We start from the raw sequence: 16,988 nt of genomic DNA, 5'->3' as shown, positions 1-16,988 counted from the left end.
TGTGGTCGAGTTGGGGTGTTTGGGTGAGGGGTCTCGGGAAGGGTGGGCAAAGGAAGCCTCAGAGTGCAGGGGTCCCTCGGCTCTCCCTCCGTGGCACTCTGCACAGTGGCCACCCTGCGTCCCCTGATGCTGGGCAGGGCGGGTGGGGCGCACACAGGGATCTTTGTGTCGCTTGCTGGCCTCATTAAGAGGCAGCCCCCGTCGCCGGACCCAGCACGGCCGAATTAATTAGCCCAGAGCCTTCCCACTCCACTCATTGTGCCGGGGATGCTACAGTCCCCTCGGGTGGCACTGAGGCGAGGAGCAGCCCCGAGGCCCCCTCCCTCAGCCCCACTCTGTGCCTCTCCTGGGCCAGGCTGGGGCGAAGGCCCCTGGGACTCCAGAACCCTCTGATACATGCTGCCTGGAAGCTGGGAGGGGATTCAAGATGACAGACAAACCTCCACGCTGGCCTGGAGTCACTGGGGACACTGAGTCACACTTTGGCAGAGCCTGGTGACCAAGATGACATGGAACTTTTTTTTTTCATTGTTTTATTGTTTGGCTGCACCAGGTCTTAGTTGTGGCACGAGAGATCTTCAGTCTTCACTGCGGCATTCAGGATCTTTAGCTGTGGCATGTCAGATCTAGTTCCCTGATCAGGATCGAACCCGAGCCCCCTACATTGGGAGCTCAGAGTCTTAGGCAGTGGACCACCACACATAGAACTTGGTAGGATCCTAAGAGACCTGTCATAGAACCTGGGGACTGCCCCCCAGCATGGATGAAGGGTACGGGAAACGACTGGCCCTGGGGTCTGGGGGTTCCAATCTGCTCAGGTGCATCAGGTGGTGGATACTTAATAAGCCCCTGCTGTGTACTCAACGGAGAAGGCAATGGCACCCCACTCCAGTACTCTTGCCTGGAAAATCCCATGGACGGAGGAGCCTGGTAGGCTGCAGTCTATGGGGTTGCTAAGAGTCAGACATGAATGAGCGACTTCACTTTCACTTTTCACTTTCATGCATTGGAGAAGGAAATGGCAACCCACCCCAGTGTTCTTGCCTGGAGAATCCAGGGATGGGGGAGCCTGGTGGGCTGCTGTCTCTGGGGTCGCACAGAGTCGGACACTACTGAAGCGACTTAGCAGCAGCAGCAGCAGTGTACTCAAAGGCAGCCCCGCCTCTTCCCAGCCTCCCCATAGCTGCCCCAGGGAGAAGGGATTTGTTTCCATTTCCCAGGGAGATGAAAAAAGGCACAGCACCCCACAAATGCTCATGCCAGGGCCCTGTGCCCAAACGACACACACCCAGAAGCAAAGATTCGCCATCAGCCCTACGGTCTGCAGACACGGCTCCCCAGCAGATCTCAGACCCAAGCCCAAATTACAAGCTCAAACCACCCCTCCAACAAGGACTGGCAGGCCCCAAATACAAATACACACCCTGGATGCTTACGCTCATTTTATTATAAAAAAATACAGAATCCAAAGTTGATTGTGACGGAGTTGGGGAGGCCCCGTCGCCAGCTCCAGGCGTGGCAAGGCCGCCCGCCCATGACCCCTACAAAAGCCCCCGCACCGCCGGCGTGCCTGAGCCGGCTCCCAGCGGCCACGCACCATATATATTTATATATAATATATATAAAACACAGATCAGGAAAGGCGGGTAGAAATATGAAATCTGTATAAATGAGCTGTTTACTTCATTAAAGTGTCTTCCGGAGGGGGTTTCTTTTTTGGGTGGTGATGTTCAACACCCCCCTCCCCCCAGTTTTGTTTTGTCCTGTTTTCCTTTTTTCTTACAAACATTAGTCATAGAGGAGAGGAAAGGGGGTCTGACAGACAAAGGAGCTTATTGCGAAGTGCAGCTTCTACACTAAAAAGTCTACCCCACCCCCCCGCCAAAATAAAAGACCCTCCCCCCAACATGAAGGGGTGAGGAAAAAAAGAAACATTCCAGTCCATCCTCAGGAATACAGTAAAAATAAATCACAGTATATACTTGCTGGCTCTATTTACAGAAATGTAATGTCTTCTCTGCCTCTGGGGTGACTGTGTGAGGCTGAGGGGATGAGGGGGCCTAAGACATCGCTAAGATACTAGGATGCTATGATTCCCAGGACCAGGGCTCCATGGCGACCTCCAGTGAAACCTCGTGGTTTCTGCTCTGGGAGACAATGACCGGGAGAGAGGAGGGGAGAGCTGGGTTGACGGGGGTCTGAGGGCCCATGGACCAGAGTCAGGGGAACTCACTACCTGCCTGCCCCTTCTGCCTCAGGCCAGCCTGTCCCAGGGCACCTAGGGGTCCACTCCACGGTCACCTCCAGCCAGGACCAACAAATGGAATGACCAGGCCAGGGGTCCCTGGTTCCCCTTCTCCCAGTGGGCCGGGAACCCCTGCCCCATCCATCCATTCTGTTTCCTTCCCAAAGTCACAGGCGACAGCAAGGAATAAATTAAATTAGAAACTCAAGTCTTTCCGATCCAACCATGAAAAATACACTCAAAACAAAACAAAACAAAAATCCAACATTGCCAAGAGGTCCCCTGGTTCACCAGGGCCTCCAGACAAGACGGCGTGGCCACGAGCTGGGTGGACAACCAGCCTCTCGGGCACGGGTTGGGGGGGCCTCGGCTGCCCCCGCCCCGGCCAGCCTGGGACGTGTGGACAGCCCTGCCTCACAGAGCAGCACCAGCGGCGGGAGGAGCGGCGTCTCTATTTGGTCTCAGAGGCGGGCCATCGAGGTGGAGCCAGCGTCCTCTGGCGGGCTAGGAGCCCAGGAGGGTCCACAGCACGGGGACAGTGCTGAGGAAGAGCTGGCAGCTGCCCAGGCCACTGCAGGAGTTATTGCTGGTGAAGATGGGCTCGGGGGCCTCATACAGGGTCTCGTCTGTAGGGGGACAAAGAGACAGGGTGGTCAGTGGCAGGCCCACCCACCCCCACCCTGCTTCCTAGACCTCAATACCCAGTGTTGTTAAACATCTCAGTTTCAGGACTTCCCTGGAGTGGTTAGCACTCCAGGCTTTCCCTGCAGAGGCCACGGGTTTGATCCTTGATTGGGGAACTGTGACTGCACACGGTGCACAGTGCAGCCAAAAACAAAATAAAATCAAACAGCAAAAATTAAAAAACAGTGTAACCAGATGATTGGCCTGAGATCATGACCCTGCTCTAAGGGATCTGTGTCCCTGTACCTCTGGGGCAACGCCTCCAATACAGAGTGTGGCAACCAGCAGGAGCCCAATAAATGTGCCTGGAGTTGGGTAAAGTGGTGAGGCCATGGGAATCCCCCTTCCCTCTGAGCATCACGATGTTTCAAGAGCTCAGAACATGGATATTCTAGAGAACTTTCCCGAAGCCCACTCTGGGTAAAGAGGGCTTCAGCCTCAGGGAGGCCCAGCTGCAGACTTCAACCTTCATTCTTTCTTAAATTTATTTGTTTTTGGTTGCACTGGGTCTTCATTGCTGCACACAGGCTTTCTCTAGTTGCAGTAGGCGGGGGCTATTCTTCATTGCGGCATGTGGGCTTCTCATTTTGGCTCCTTCTCTTGCTGCCGAGCACGGGCTCTAGGGACATAGGCTTCAATAGTTGTGGTGCACAGGCTTAGCTGCTCCACAGCATGCTAGGGATCGAACCCACACCCTCTGCACTGGCAGGAGGATTCTTAACCACTAGCCCACCAGGGAAAAACTGAAACTTCATTCTTGAAGGTCTGACATGGCCCCATTTGCAGGGCCTGTCCCAGCCATTGGTGAAATTGTGGGACTCCCTAGGGTACGCTGTCACCACCTCCTTCCTGATTCCACCGACCACTCAGTGGGTTCTGTGAGTTGAGGACCCCATTGACCCCCAAGCACTTACTGGTTGGCCTCACATAAACCTTCAGTCGCAGGCAGGGTCGGTCCACAGCATTGGGCGGTGTGGCAGCTGGAAGAGAGGGGCTGGGGATTAGTAGGGCAGGGGACTGTTGGTGCCTGGGACCTCTTGGGACTGCATCTCCTTCCCCATGCCCGTGACCCAAGCCTGACCCCAGGTAGGGGAATCCATACATAAAACTCCTCATCATACATCAAAGGCCCAGACATAATGCCCATGAATTCCCAGAAGTCTTCTTGCATGCTGCCCTTGCCCCTCACTTCACTGACTCCTAACCCCAGAGATGGGGGTGGGGTGTCTATGTCTGACTCCATCTTACCCCAGGGCAGCACAGGACAAGGTTCAAAGGTGATGAATAAAAGTGTGTGTTTTCAATAAGCAAATAAAGGGAATCCCCTGGCAGTCCAGGCGTTTGATCCTTCATCAGAGAACTAAGATCCCACATGCCACACAGCCAAAACCAAAACAAAACAAAATCAAATAGCAAAAAAACCCCACAAACAAATGATTGACTTGAGATCAAATCCCTGCTGTCAGGGATCTGCGATGTTGGCAAGTCACCCCCTATCTAGGCCTCATGTGGCCCAAGGTAGGTGCTTTGGTGTGCATGCACACTCAGTCGTGTCCCACTCTTTGTGATCCCATGGACTGCAGCCCACCAGGCTCCTCTGTCCATGGGATTCTCCAGGCAGGAATACTGGAGTGGGTTGTCATGCCCTCTTCCAGGGGACCTTCCCGACTCAGGGATCGAACCCACATCTCTTGCGTCTCCTGTATTGGCAGTCAGATTTACTTATCACTATGTCACCAGAGAAGCCCCAACTGGGTGACTGCCTGAGCCCACTAGGCCTGGGAAGGAAGCAGCATCCGGCCTCCCTTGGACAGTGACCCACAAGGCCCGGGGTCACATGGAGGTTGAAGTGCATTGAGTCCTCACACCTAAAATTCCACCATAGGGTTCCCTGCTTCTTGGTCCACTTTGGAGACAGGGGAGGTCCAATAGCACTGGCCATGAGTCAGGAGAGAGGGGCTTGGGGGCCAGGCTGGGGACAGGGAGGGAGGCCTCGGGCTATGTGGGTGGTGGGCTTCACACAGGTGAACAGGTGCAGGCACCCACATGGCTGCGGCCAGGCCCATCCCCGCCTTTGTTCTTGGCCGGTCCTCTTTGTGGCCGTCACCTCTGCCTGCCCCCAAGAAGTCCCTCGTGCTGGGAGATGAAGATAAAAAGCACGTAATAAAAATAACATTCGTCACAGAGATAGAACGAATAATTACAATAATTATCTTTATGAAACTCCCATCTCGGAAAGAAAAATGTAATTTTTCTTACATTACAGGGACTTAATTTAAACACCTTCTTCCCCTCCCCCACCCTCTTCTTCCTTGAATTAAAAGGAAAAAATCCAAATAGAGCAGAGAAAGGAGGAAATGGAGCCTCGTAGAGTTTAATTTGACTCAGCGGGAACCAGGGTGGTGAGGCGCTGGGTCCCTCCCGGAAGCCCAGGGCGGGGGTTGGGTTGGGGGGTAGGGGGGCCTCCCCACCTGCTCCCCATCAGTCTCCAGGATGCTGAGAAATGGGGCCGCACAACCCCTCAGAGCCAGCGCCTTGGGCCCAGGTGGATTTCCTGGGCCCTCATCTTGGCAGGGGCTATGGGGGACCCTCCTGTTCTCAGATTCTCAGAGACTAGGGGCTGCTGAGGCCTGGCTACTGGGAACTTGAACTCTGGGCACACTCCGCCACGCCAGGCCCTGCCCTTGGCATTTGGTGGGGAGGAGGAAGAAGGGGGCCCTCGGGAGCCCCTAACCCCAGCAGAGGAGGGGACAGTTTACCCGCTCGACTCCCCCAGGCCTACAGCACAGCATGAATGCCAAGTGGACCTGGACCAAGGCTGCCTCCGACCTTGAACCGCCTCCACACTCCTCTGGGAATCTGGTGCGAGGGGAAGGGACGGGGTAGGCCTGGGAGATGCCTGCCCGGTTCACGGTGTGTCCTCCATCTCTCCTCCCCGACCAGACTAGGCAGGCCTAGTTTCTGGCTTCAGTGCAACATGGGGTGGGCCCCCCTGGTCTCAGGGTAAGACGAACTGACCGTGGGGCCACTGGCTCAGTAGCCCAGAGGCTGACCTGCAGGCCGAGGGCGCGAGGATGGAGACCAGAGGCCCCGGCAGAGAAGAGAGGAGGAAGGAGGGAGGAGGAGGGGAAGGGAGACGAGGGGGAGGAGGAGGGAGCCCGCCCCCACTCACAGATGTAGTAGTACTCGTGGCCCGGGCGGAACTCGAAGCCCAGAGAGAAGGGCGTGAAGAGCTGGAACTTCTCGGAGAACTTGAGCGGGCCCCCGGGCGCCGCGGGCCGGTTGCACTCCCAGCGCTTGAAGCCGCGCTGCCTGTGGTCGCAGGAGGCGTGGCCTTCGCCGTTGACCATGTACAGCACATAGTGCTCCATGCGCTCGGCCGGTGGCAGCGGTGCCCCGTAGTGCGGGCAGTAAATGTCCAGGTAGTCGTTGATGCTCACCTCTACGGTGTAGCCGCCGCCGTCGTCTGCCGCGCCCGCGTGGAACCTGAGGGCGGGGCCGGCAGTCAGCGCGGGGGAGGAGGGCTCAGGGATGCGGAGCAGGGGCCGGGAGTAGGGTGAGGGGTTAGTGCAGGAGAAAAGGGAAAGTTAACAGATGGGGTAAATGGGGAGGGGTCATTGGTCAGCGCAGGGAAGGGGCAGGGCCTGGGGATGGGGAGCCCGGGGAGGGTGTGGAGTTGATGGGTCAGTGCAGGAGGCAAGCGCAGAGTCAGCGAAAAGGTAAATGGGGAGGGGTCACTGGTCAGCACAGGGGGATGGGGAGCCGTGGGAGGGTGTGTGGGTGATGGGTCAGTGCAGAGGAAAAAGGTAGGTCGGAGATGGGGGAAGGGTGAGGGGTTGTGGGGTGGGGGGGGACACCCTGCCTACAGTCAGGTGCCAGGGTCTGAGCCCATGGTCCCCTGCCTGGCACAACAACCTTGCCACACCAAGGCCAGAGCAGGTGCCTGGAGACCCAGACTAGCCCTGAGCCCCAGGCCCACCGTGAGGTTTGTCCCAGGGACGAGGGCCTGCCGCCAGGCATTCTGGGTAACCACATGCACCCAAGCAGGTGCCCTGTGACAGCCCCCCAGACCCTCAATTCCCTGCAGAATCCACATCTGGGCCCTTCAGCCACAACAGGCGTGGCACAAGATATCCACCCCCCCACCAGGAAGTCCCACTCCAAAGGCTTTAACTGCTTGACTTCAATGCCCCCTCCTCCAGGCAGCCCTCCATGCCATCCCCAGAGATAACCTCCTGTTTTCCTTCTGCAGATCTGCCTGCCAAGAAGACCCAGGGTACCTGGGACACAGGTCAATGATCCCTGCCTCTCTGAGACAGGCTTGGCCCCTCTCCTGTATCCCTGGGGTGGGGGGGGGGCTTGACATGAAGGATGCTCAGACACCCTCATCCCTCAGTCCAACTCAGGGGTGCCCTGGGTTTGACCCCCCTCAGCCCCAACCCTTCCACCCTGAGTGACATTTTTCATCCTCCCTCCAGAGCCTCCAAAATCTGGCAGCTACCCCACAACTCCCTGATTCCCCACCCCTGACACCTTAGCTCACCAGCTCTGCCCCCAGCCTTGGCCCTGGAGGTCTCCTCAGCTGTCATAGAGCCTATACCCCTTTCCCTGGGGGCCCCCTTGACCCAGCCTCATCAGGCAAGGATGGAGGTCAGCTGAGCGAGGGACAGGGCGCTCCCCTTCCATCAATGCCTCCGGCTACAGCGCCAGGAGCCTTTAGATCTCCAGGACGCAGTCCCCCGGGTCCCAGTCATGTAAACGCGGCCTGGACCGAGGGGGGACAAGGGGGCCTCCCAAGAGGGGATTATTAGCACATAAAAGGCCTGGCAGCGGAGGGTTGGGGGCAAGCTCCCCCACCTCCTCCCTCCTCACACCAGCAGGGAAACTGAGGCCTGATGAGGGGCGGCAGCAGTGAGGGAGGGCGAGGCCACTGGGGCCCCGGCCCCGCCGCTGCCTCTGTGCATGCCCACGTGCCAGCTGCCCCGTACCACGGAAGGGAGCAAGGCGGCCCCCATACCAGGAGCACTAACTGGCACAGCCGGCACCTGAAGGGGTGGCTGGATGATCACATGGCATTGGCTGGCCCCCCACCACCCCGAGATCGTGTCAGGCGGGGGTGAGGGCTCCGGGGACCCTTGAGCTGGGAAGAAGGCAAGCAGGGGACTGGCCCATGGTGCCTCAGTTTCCCCACCCGTCAGGAGGGCCCCCGGATGATGATATCAAGTCTGTGGCTGAAGTCAAAGTTCAGAGAATTTCAGGTTGGGAAGTAGGGGGAGTGGATTAAATCCCAGCCCTTCCCTGCTGCACTGGGTTCACCCAGGAATAGGGTGCCCACTCCCTCCCGCAGAGGTGGGAAGGCCTTTGCAGAATAAATGTGTCTGGCAGTGCAGGTCCACTGGGGGCCGAGAAACCTCATCTGGTTCCAACCCAGGATGGAGCCCAGCTGGGTCTTCCCTTCTCTTCTCAAAGACTGTTTCCAACTCTGTCATGGAGATGGTCCCTGAGGCGGATGGGAGAACTTCAGCTGTGCACACAGCAAGCACCCCATAGACACAGGGCAGCCCTGAGTGGGGCTAGGAGCCTGCCCATCCCATGGGCTGCTTTGCGGCTGGCCGGGCACAGGCGTCTCATTGACCAGCCGCGTCCTCCGGCCCCTTGGGCACGATCGATGCAGACGCTGCTCCAGGCTTTTTGAAAAGTCATTTTCACTCCTTCCTGGCCCCATTGAAAGCCCAATTGATCAACCGATCGATGACAGCCACGGCCCAGCAGCCGCCCAGGGACCCACCCTCACCCCAGCAGGCCCTGCAGGGGAGGCTGTGACGGGGAGCCATAGGCAGAGGTTGGGGAGTCCTGGTCCTGGCCTCTGAGCCTCAGTTTTCCCTCTTGTCCCTGGCTTGATGCCGGGGATGTCCGTTCAGTCTGGCAGAGGATGTGACTCCACGCAGGGCACTTCCGGAGAAAAGGTGGGCTGCATTGTCTCCCCTTTCTCCTGCCTGTCTTTCCCCATCATGCTGGCCTTCCTCCCCTCTTGACACCAGCACCATCAGGTCCCCCCAGCTCACCTTCATTAGAATATCTGTGGCCAAACCTGCTTTGCTGGGTCAGAGGCTGGACATCCAGGTCCCACTCGGGCCCCCCAAAATCCAGGACTCACTTTTCTGGGTATCCATCAGACCTCGCCATCCACTGGCTCAAAGCCTTCTATTGGCTCCCCATCACTCAGAACAAAATCCACAGTCCTCCCAGGCTCATGGGGCCTCATATGGCCCCCACCCACAACCTCATCACCCCCTGACTTCCCCAGCTCACTCCCTTCCAGCCATGCCAGCCTCGGGGCTGCTCCTGTTCCTGTCCCAGGGCCGTTGCACACACTGTTCCCTCGGCCTGACAAGCCTTTCCGTACTTTCCCCAACTCATATCTTTTGGACATCATTGTATTTATACCGTTACACTGTCTGCCTTCCGGGGGTCAGCCTCCTTCTCTGTACCTTGCTTGGTGACCAGCATGAGCCCAGTATACAGTGGTGCTCAATACATGTTTGTTAGTAGGTCAAAGGCCAAACGCTCAAGGTCTTTGAGGTGATAGAGTCATGGGGAGCAGAAAGCTGCCTCAAGGTGGGGAAACCGGGACCCCCAGGCAGGTGGATCCCAGGAGAAGCCCCACCCACCTATCCCCACACCTGAGCTCTGGGAGCCAAAATGGACATTTTTCTCCCTTCCCTGCTCTAAAATAGCCATGGCCTTGTATTGGCATTCCCAGTTCCAAGCTGGCACCTTGCCCCTGCTCAGGGTGGCATCAATGGAGGGGAGATGGACCCCACCCCAAGCCGAACCTGGTGAGAGCAAGACAAAGCCTTCATTTCCTCCACCAGTGCCGAGGCCTGATATGCAAATGATCCCTGGGAGCAGTAGATACAGATCGAAATTCTCACTAAGGGGTTAATGACTGACTTGGGATGGTTCCCAGACACAGGGCTCCCCGAGGCTTCAGACCTTTCCGCCCCCAACTTCTACACCTTCACCCCCAGTGGTTCACCCTGCCTGCCCCCTGCCAATGTCCACCCTGCAGGCAGCCACTCCAACCCCACCTACCACCCCTTCCTCTGGCAACCACCCGGCCTGCAGCTAATTAGCTCCAGTCAGGCGACAGTCAAGTCATTAGATGCTAACAGCACAGAAACTAATTAGGAGTCTCACCCGAAATGGGAGTGGGGTGCTGGGCTGCCTTCCCAACCTGGAAACTGAGGCAGGGGTGGGCAGGCGGGGGAGTGTGTCCCCTTCACTCTCCGACTTTCTGTCTCTTGTCTCCCTGGTCTGAGCCATTTCACAGCTCCTACTAAAGGGCTCAGAGATGCCAATGAAGACCCCAGCAAAGAGACACCCAGGCCTGCCCAAATGGACAGCAGAGCCCCCAAAGGCCAAGGCTGGAACCTCACTGAAAATTAGGGCCTCAGGACTTCCCTGGGGATCCAGTGGCTAAGACTCCATGCTCCCAATGCAGGGGGCCTGGGTTCCATCCCTGGTCAGGGAACTAAATCTCACAAAGAAGCTTGAAGATCCCGCGTGCTGCAACCAAGACCTGGCACAGCCCAATAAATATATAAGAAAAGGCTTTCAAGAAAAAGGAAAGAAAATCATGGCCTCACGATAGTGCAGCATCAGCTGAGAAAGGACGATTATGGCCTTGTGGGTACAGGGTAAACTGAGGCACGGGCCCCACCATGGGAAGCAGGAGGTGAAACAAATGGGGCGGGGTGGGTGGGGAAGGTGAGGGAAGGGCCGCAGGGTCAGCCCACACCCCACCGGGCCTTGGTCTCAGGCAGGAGGAGGCCCGGGTGCCCAGTCCACGGGGCATGCCTGCCTGGGTCACCCCGCCCTCCTCAGCCCCCACCGTGTGTATGGTGTCCCCGCACTCCTCAGCCAGCCCCAGACCTGCATGCCTCTCAGAGGGGGTCCCCCCACTGGACATAACTTCCTCCTGACCATGGGTAAATCACTTTCCCTGGGTTCATGAAATGGGGGCATAATGGGGAGCCCGACCCATGAAGTGGACAGGCGAGATGAGGGGGTGCGTGGCCAGGGTGGCAAACAGAGCCCCTCGAAGTCAAGACCCCGCATGGGAGTGGGTATGGGGGTGAGCCCCCACCGGGGCCAGCCCGCAGAGCTCGGAATCTGGATTGTGTGCTCCAAGCTCTCAGCTGTGTGTCTGCAATGGGGCAGCACAAAGGTGGCCGTGCCCTTCCTTGCCTGGCCCACTGGGCAGGGGACACAGTCGAGCCCTCCTTTTGGAACTGTCCACCACAGACAATTTCCCCAAAGCAATGCCAGGGGGATGGGGGTTGAGGCTGGTCCGTGCTGGGTGCCTTGGTGAGGGGAGGGGACCTGCTGCCGAGGCAGGACCCTGCATTGGGCTTGGCTCAGGGGCTGCAGAACAAGCCATTGAACCTGCAGGAACCCTGACTCCCAGACCCCCCGTTCACACACCTGCGCATCCCAAGGTCAGCTACCTCTGCACCTGCGGCCTCGAGGGACCCATGACCCCCAGGGGACATCTGCTGAGGGCCCCTGAGGTCAGAGATGGCTGCCCCTTCCCCGGGCCCAGCTCCCAGGCAGGCTAGAGGCCAGTCCCTCCCCTTCCCCCAGTCGTCAGCTTGGCTGCTGCCTCAGTTTCCTCCTCTGTACGCTGAGCTGCCCAGGGTGGGGGTGAGAGGCAGTTGTCCACCGTGGGGAGAGACCAAGGCTGGGGAAAGGGAGCCTGTGGATCCCAGCCTCAGAGCCCAGGCTACCAGCAGGTGGGGGCACCTCAGAACTGGTCCCTACCCCAGCACTGCGGTTCCCCCTGCTGCATAACCACCTGAACCTCGCCGCTACTGCAGATACACTGTGGGCCGGCCTGGAGCCTCCCTGCTTGTCTGCAGGGAGGAATGGCCTCCATTTCCCCTCCCCGTTGGGGGCCTCTGGTCCCTTGGGGTCACATCCATGCCTCGCCCATCCACACCGGGGCCCGCCCTGCTGCCGTCCGCAGAGGGGCACAGCCCGCCACCCCACTTCACAGAGGAAACACAACGCAGGGGCTCTGAGCAGCCAAGCCACTAGCCCAAGGGCTTCCCAGATCCCCAAGTCCAAGCTCCAGCCCTCCATGGCCCCCCAGACCACACCCTCAGACCCCAAGACTCCTGGGTCCATGGGTCCTCACTCTCCAAGTCCCCCTGAAGTCGAGTGGATGAGCTTCTTTCAAACAAAACAAAAAAGCCTCATGCGGCAAAATATGGCATCACCCCCTTCAAAGCCGGTTCTCTGGAAGCCTGGGCATGGCTGGCAGGCACCAGGGGTGCCTGACACCCCCACAGGGAGGACGTAGTCCTAGTCACTATCTTCCCCCTGGTCATTTGAGACGGGAACGTGGCCGCTGCCCACACCCAAGGGCAATCAGGACCCCAGTCAGGGTCTGCACCACTGGGTCCACCCAGGCTGCAGACTTCCAACCAGGTGGAGGACTCAGGGACAGGAGGGTCCCTGCCGGTGCCAGCTCTGAATATCGATGGCCCCTCTGCACCATGGGCAGCAAGGAGCCCAGCCCACAGGACCCGGACACATACCCCCAGCAGGGACCCACCTGGGCTGGAGGAGGGGGTGGAGGAGTGGTCAGGTGGGCACGGAGGGCAAGCTGTGACCACCCCCCTCTGGTGTGGGCTGTCAGCCCCCGCACCGGGGCCCCCAGAGCCAGGCCGTACACACAGACATGTGTGCGCGCCATGAAGACATTCCAAAGACACACGTGCACCCCACATACAGACACACCTTCTCCCCAGGTGTTGATCTGCATGCACAGATACACACGCACACTCCACATCCAGACACACTGCTGCAAACATGCATGCACCCTGCACACATGTGTTCTCCAGGCACACATATGCGGAAACGTGTGCAGACAACACAGGGCCAGGGCTGCCAAACACACATAGGCACTTCAGTATCTGTGTGGCAGTGGGGGTGGGCAGTGTGTGTGCTCCATGCACACAGCTGTGCACCTCCCAGGCCTTGGGACCCCCAAACAGCATGGGAAAGAACACGCAGCTACAGGGCATACGTGCCCTGCAGCCCAGCGAGCCTCCGAGGTGTCCCTGCACCCCCGCAGCCCCAGAAGCAGCCCGCCAGGATGCCCGGCCCAGTCCAATCTGGCCACAGACAGGCCCAGAGACACCCGACAGCCAGACCCACAGTGCCCAGCTCAGGCGGGGACTGGACGGATAAACGGCTGAACAGCTGGCCAGTGAGGGTGCAGGGGTCCGTGGCTGGACCCAGTCTCCACCCTTCAGCGGCGGTGGAGGTGGGTGCGGGGCTCCCTGGCAGCGTCGGCCAGCCTTGTGTGCACAGGAAATCCACGGCACAGCAGGAGAACGCAATTGGGGAAACACAGCCACACACTCATTACCTCGGCGCAGGTACAGGCCAGCCAGGCGAGGGTGGCCGGCCTTACTGCAGCACTGCCTGGGCCTGGTGGTCCTCCACCAGCCCTCATGCATCCCCGTGGCTCCTCTGCTGCCTGACAGTACCCCACCCGAGGCGGCCCAGCCCTGGCTCGGTCCCCTTCCCAACGCACGGTGCCTTTTGTGTGTGCCCCCCTCTCTCTCTGCACAGCCTGTCCCTGCGTTTCCTGGCTCCTCTGCTGGCCGCCGCCACCAGTCTCCCTGTTTCGACCCCATTCTCGCCTGTCCCCACACAGGCCTGTCTCTCATCTCTGCTCGAGGCACTGCCTCCCATATCAGGCCCACCCGCCTACTTCACACCTCTCCCTGCATCCTGGCAGCTGCCCCTGCAACTGGGCACCCTCAGAAAATGTCCATTCCGGGTACCCTCAGAGCCTGAGGCTGGGCAGCAACCTCCTCCTGTGCCCGGCACTCACCCAGTCACTGGACACAGATTCTGCTCCAGACACCCCAGGATACCCAACCTCCCAAGGAGACCACCCTTTAGCAGAGATCCCCAACCATGGCGGTGAACGGAGCCCTGATTCTTGACCCAACCGGGCTTCCCAGGCGGAGGGTTCCTGGGACCCCAGGCCCCGCTGCAGGAAGTAGGGGAGGTCACCTCCCACCCAGGACACCCCAAGCAGGAGGACGCAGAGGAGAGGCCAGTCCTGACCGCCAGGGTCTGTGCTGGACAGTGAGGCTGTCCCTTCGGGCGCTGGTCAGAGAGAGCTGTTGGGTCAGCAACAGGAGGCAGCTGAGCGGCTGGACAGAGCCGGCCTCAGGGGCTGCCTCCTTCCCAGCCGGCATCCCGCCTGCAGCCCTGTGGCAGGTGGGGCAGCGGCCGGGCTCCTCCGCAACCCCCTTCTGTCCCCGTTGGAAGCTCCTGGCGGGTCTGGCATTTGCTAGAACAAAGGACAGGCCATGCTGGGACGGGATTCTTGAGACTGAAACCAAAAACTTGGGCCGGGGAAGCGCTGCCCGCTGGGCTCCCTGCTCGGCCGCAGGGAAGAACCATAATCAAACCCACATGTGACCAGTGGGGCGGGTGGTGCAGGGAACCCGCTCCACAGCAGCATGGCCGTCCCTCGTCGACCCCGGATCTCTGCCCTCAGCCCTGGGGCTGACCCCACAGCCAGGCAAATGAGGGGGGTGTCCGCATGGGCTCCCTGCCCCGACCTGGGACACAGGCTGCCCTGGTCCCAGGGCTGGCCTCAAAGACGGTCGTTTATGCAACTTTCTGCAGGAGGACCGAGGACAGCAGGGGACGGTGAAGGGATGGCGGGGTACTGCTGGCTTGGAAGGCAGGCAGTTCGGCTGGCTCTTGAAAACCGAAAGAAAGTGACTGCAGGCAGAGGATCAGGGGGCGGGGAGACCGGCGCCCCTGCCCCCACGTGCACCCCAGCTGGCCTGGATATGACCGTGACCCTGACGGTGGGGGGGACCAGGAGCTGTAGGACCCTAGATCCCATCTCCCATGGGACCCCTCAGCCCACTCCCTCTTCCCAGACCCCAGATGGTCCGAGGCTTCCACTGCTGACCAGGATGTGGTCAGTCCCCAGCAAACTTTTCTCGCTGGAGTAGCAGGGGCTCCCGCTGCCCCCAGACCGTACTCAGTACCCGACCTAGAGGAGGTCTGCAGGCAGGCGGGTGGGGCACCTGGGTCCTAGCCCCAGATCTGCTCCCCTCACCGTGACCTTGAGCCAGCTGCTTGGCCCCTCCATACCTCAGTTTCCCAGTCAGTGAGAGGAGGACAGCGGAGGACACCGCCTGATCAGGACTCTGGGGACAGACCCCGAGCCTCCTCTGTGCCTCAGTCTCTCCGTCCCTTTGAGACCCCGGACCAGGGACCCCCCTGAAGCAAATGTGGACACTGGTCCACCGAGAGGGACATTCCAACTTCCCCAAGTTCATCTGGGGAGCCTCCGACAGAACGCGCCTGAGGAACCCTCCCTTGCGGGGCCACGGTCCCCCACCTCAGTCCCTCACCTTTGGGCGCGGCTCAGTGACAAGATTCCTGGGCATTCCCACCAACTCTAAAGCTAGCGGAGGTCCCCGGAGAGACCTGAGCATTGGGTCCCCCAAGAAAGGGGAGGGAATTCAGGGACAAACGGCTTCTGAGGGTGCCAGAGGGGATCCCCAAACTCCTGGGCCGGCGGCGCTCCGAGGCATGCAGGGCGCCAAGTCTCCCAAACCTGTAGGCGGAGGGGCGCCCCGAGGGGAGATGCACGCAGAGTGAGTCCCCCAAACTCCGGTGGCCGGAACTCCCTGGAGGCTCCCGTGGGAAGCGGGCGTCCCCACTACTGAGGGCAGCGCGCAGGGGCGCCCCGAGCCCGGGGTGGGAGGCCAGGCTGGGGTGGGGGAGTCCGGGGTCTCCCGGCGCGCGGTCCTCGCCCGCGGCCGCACTCACCTGGGGTTGCTGCGGTTCCAGTAGACGGCGTACCGGTCCGAGTTGGCGCGGGCGGCGTCCTCGCCGTGTGCGAAGGGCGGCGGCGGCAGCGGCAGCAGCAGCAGCAGCAGCGGCAGCAGCGGGGGCTGCGCGGGCGCCATGGCCCCGGTCCGGCCGCCGCGCTCGCCTGGCCGCCGCCTGCCAGCCGTCTCCGCCTCCTCCGCCGCCGCCGAGCGGGCGGGCGCGGGGCGGGCGGGAGGAGGGCGCGCCGACGCTTGGAGATCCCCGGCCACCCCCGCCTGAGCGCGCGCGACCTCGGGCGCCGAGAAGTCAGGCGGCGGCGGGCGGGGCGCCGGGGTCGCCCCGGGCGCCTGCCCGGCAGCGCGGACACTAAGAGCGCGGGCCGTCACCACCGCACCCGCCGGGGAGGGGCCGGGGCTCCGGCCTTTGTCCCGCCCGAACGCCGGGAGGGCCGCGGGCGCCCCCTCCTGCCGTGCCCCGGCCACGCGGGGGCTGGGAGGGGGGCTGAAGCCCCAACCGCGCCCCCACCTCCCCATCCCCCTGCCCCGCCCAGACCGTCCTGGAGGCCTCCGCCGGTCGGGCTGCTTGTACCCTCTGCCCCAGGTCCTGCCCCCTGTCACCCCAACTCTGTGGGGCCCTGAGTGCACATTCCTTATCATGGGGGCTGGACCCAGGGTCCGGATTGTTCTCAACCACCTCCATTCAAGCCAGCAATCTGGTCTGCAGAGTCAACAGGCCAAAGGAACAGAAGACCCAGAAATGGTTCACCGCCCTGTGCCCTCCCACACTCAAACCCGGACCTCAGAATTCTATCCCAGGCTCCCCCAACACCAAGCCACCCTGTCCAGCCTGGTGAAGGGTTTTGCAGTCTCACTGCCCAAAATGGGAAGTCAGCGGCCGCTGCTGCCTCCCTGCAGGACCCCCGACACGCACACCCCTCACCAGGGTGGTCAATTCTCACTGAGTCTGTCTCCTGTCTAGGAAAGGAAACAGAAATCCTGACCTCAGCCACGAAAGGTACCAGGCATAGCAGGTGCCCAGTATACCCAGGAGCCCAGACTGGGGTCCAGGCCAGCAGGAGGTGGGAGGACAAGGAGTCTAACCAGGGAAAAGGGCAGGAAGGGTGTCTGGCAAGAGGGTGGAGCAGAGGGCTAGAGTGCTTGACCCATTTGGGGCA

At 60.5% G+C, this 16,988-nt stretch overlaps 1 protein-coding gene across 3 annotated transcripts; it reads right to left on the bottom strand.

Annotated features, from left to right (window-relative positions):
- Positions 1–1,427: 1,427 nt before the first annotated feature.
- On the bottom strand, positions 1,428–16,605 carry EFNA2 (ephrin A2). 3 transcript variants are annotated; one of them, XM_086411342.1, is made up of 5 exons: positions 15,812–16,605; positions 6,102–6,415; positions 4,976–5,065; positions 3,844–3,909; positions 1,428–2,871 (listed from the first exon to the last, which is right to left on the bottom strand). In XM_086411342.1, the coding sequence occupies exons 1-5, from the start codon at positions 16,468–16,470 to the stop codon at positions 2,750–2,752; spliced, it is 1,251 nt and encodes a 416-aa protein (XP_086267468.1). In that variant the 5' UTR covers positions 16,471–16,605; the 3' UTR covers positions 1,428–2,749. The 3 variants fall into 3 exon arrangements, with proteins under 3 accessions (XP_086267468.1, XP_086267469.1, XP_086267470.1); XM_086411344.1 differs by lacking the exons at positions 4,976–5,065; positions 15,812–16,605 and adding exons at positions 7,104–7,187; positions 7,530–7,758 and having other exon boundaries at positions 1,433–2,871; XM_086411343.1 differs by lacking the exon at positions 4,976–5,065.
- Positions 16,606–16,988: the final 383 nt, after the last annotated feature.

The sequence above is a fragment of the Bos grunniens genome, chromosome 7, assembly GCF_055505025.1.
Source record: "Bos grunniens cultivar Pamir isolate PY7600 chromosome 7, Bosgru_T2T1.0, whole genome shotgun sequence".
Classification (NCBI taxonomy): domain Eukaryota; kingdom Metazoa; phylum Chordata; class Mammalia; order Artiodactyla; family Bovidae; genus Bos; species Bos grunniens.
This window is presented reverse-complemented; position numbering and strand designations above follow the sequence as displayed.

What these genes read in the sequence shown, in the direction of transcription:
- EFNA2 (XM_086411342.1), bottom strand. Translation starts at nt 16,470, where the DNA reads ATGATAAGGAATGTGCACTCAGGGCCCCACAGAGTTGGGGTGACAGGG. An exon ending in TGGAACCGCAGCAACCCCAG is followed by an intron (nt 6,416 to 15,811) that starts GTGAGTGCGGCC and finishes CCCCGCCCTCAG; the next exon opens with GTTCCACGCGGGCGCGGCAG. An exon ending in ATGGGCCTGGCCGCAGCCAT is followed by an intron (nt 3,910 to 4,975) that starts GTGGGTGCCTGC and finishes CCTCTCTTCCAG; the next exon opens with CTGCCACACCGCCCAATGCT.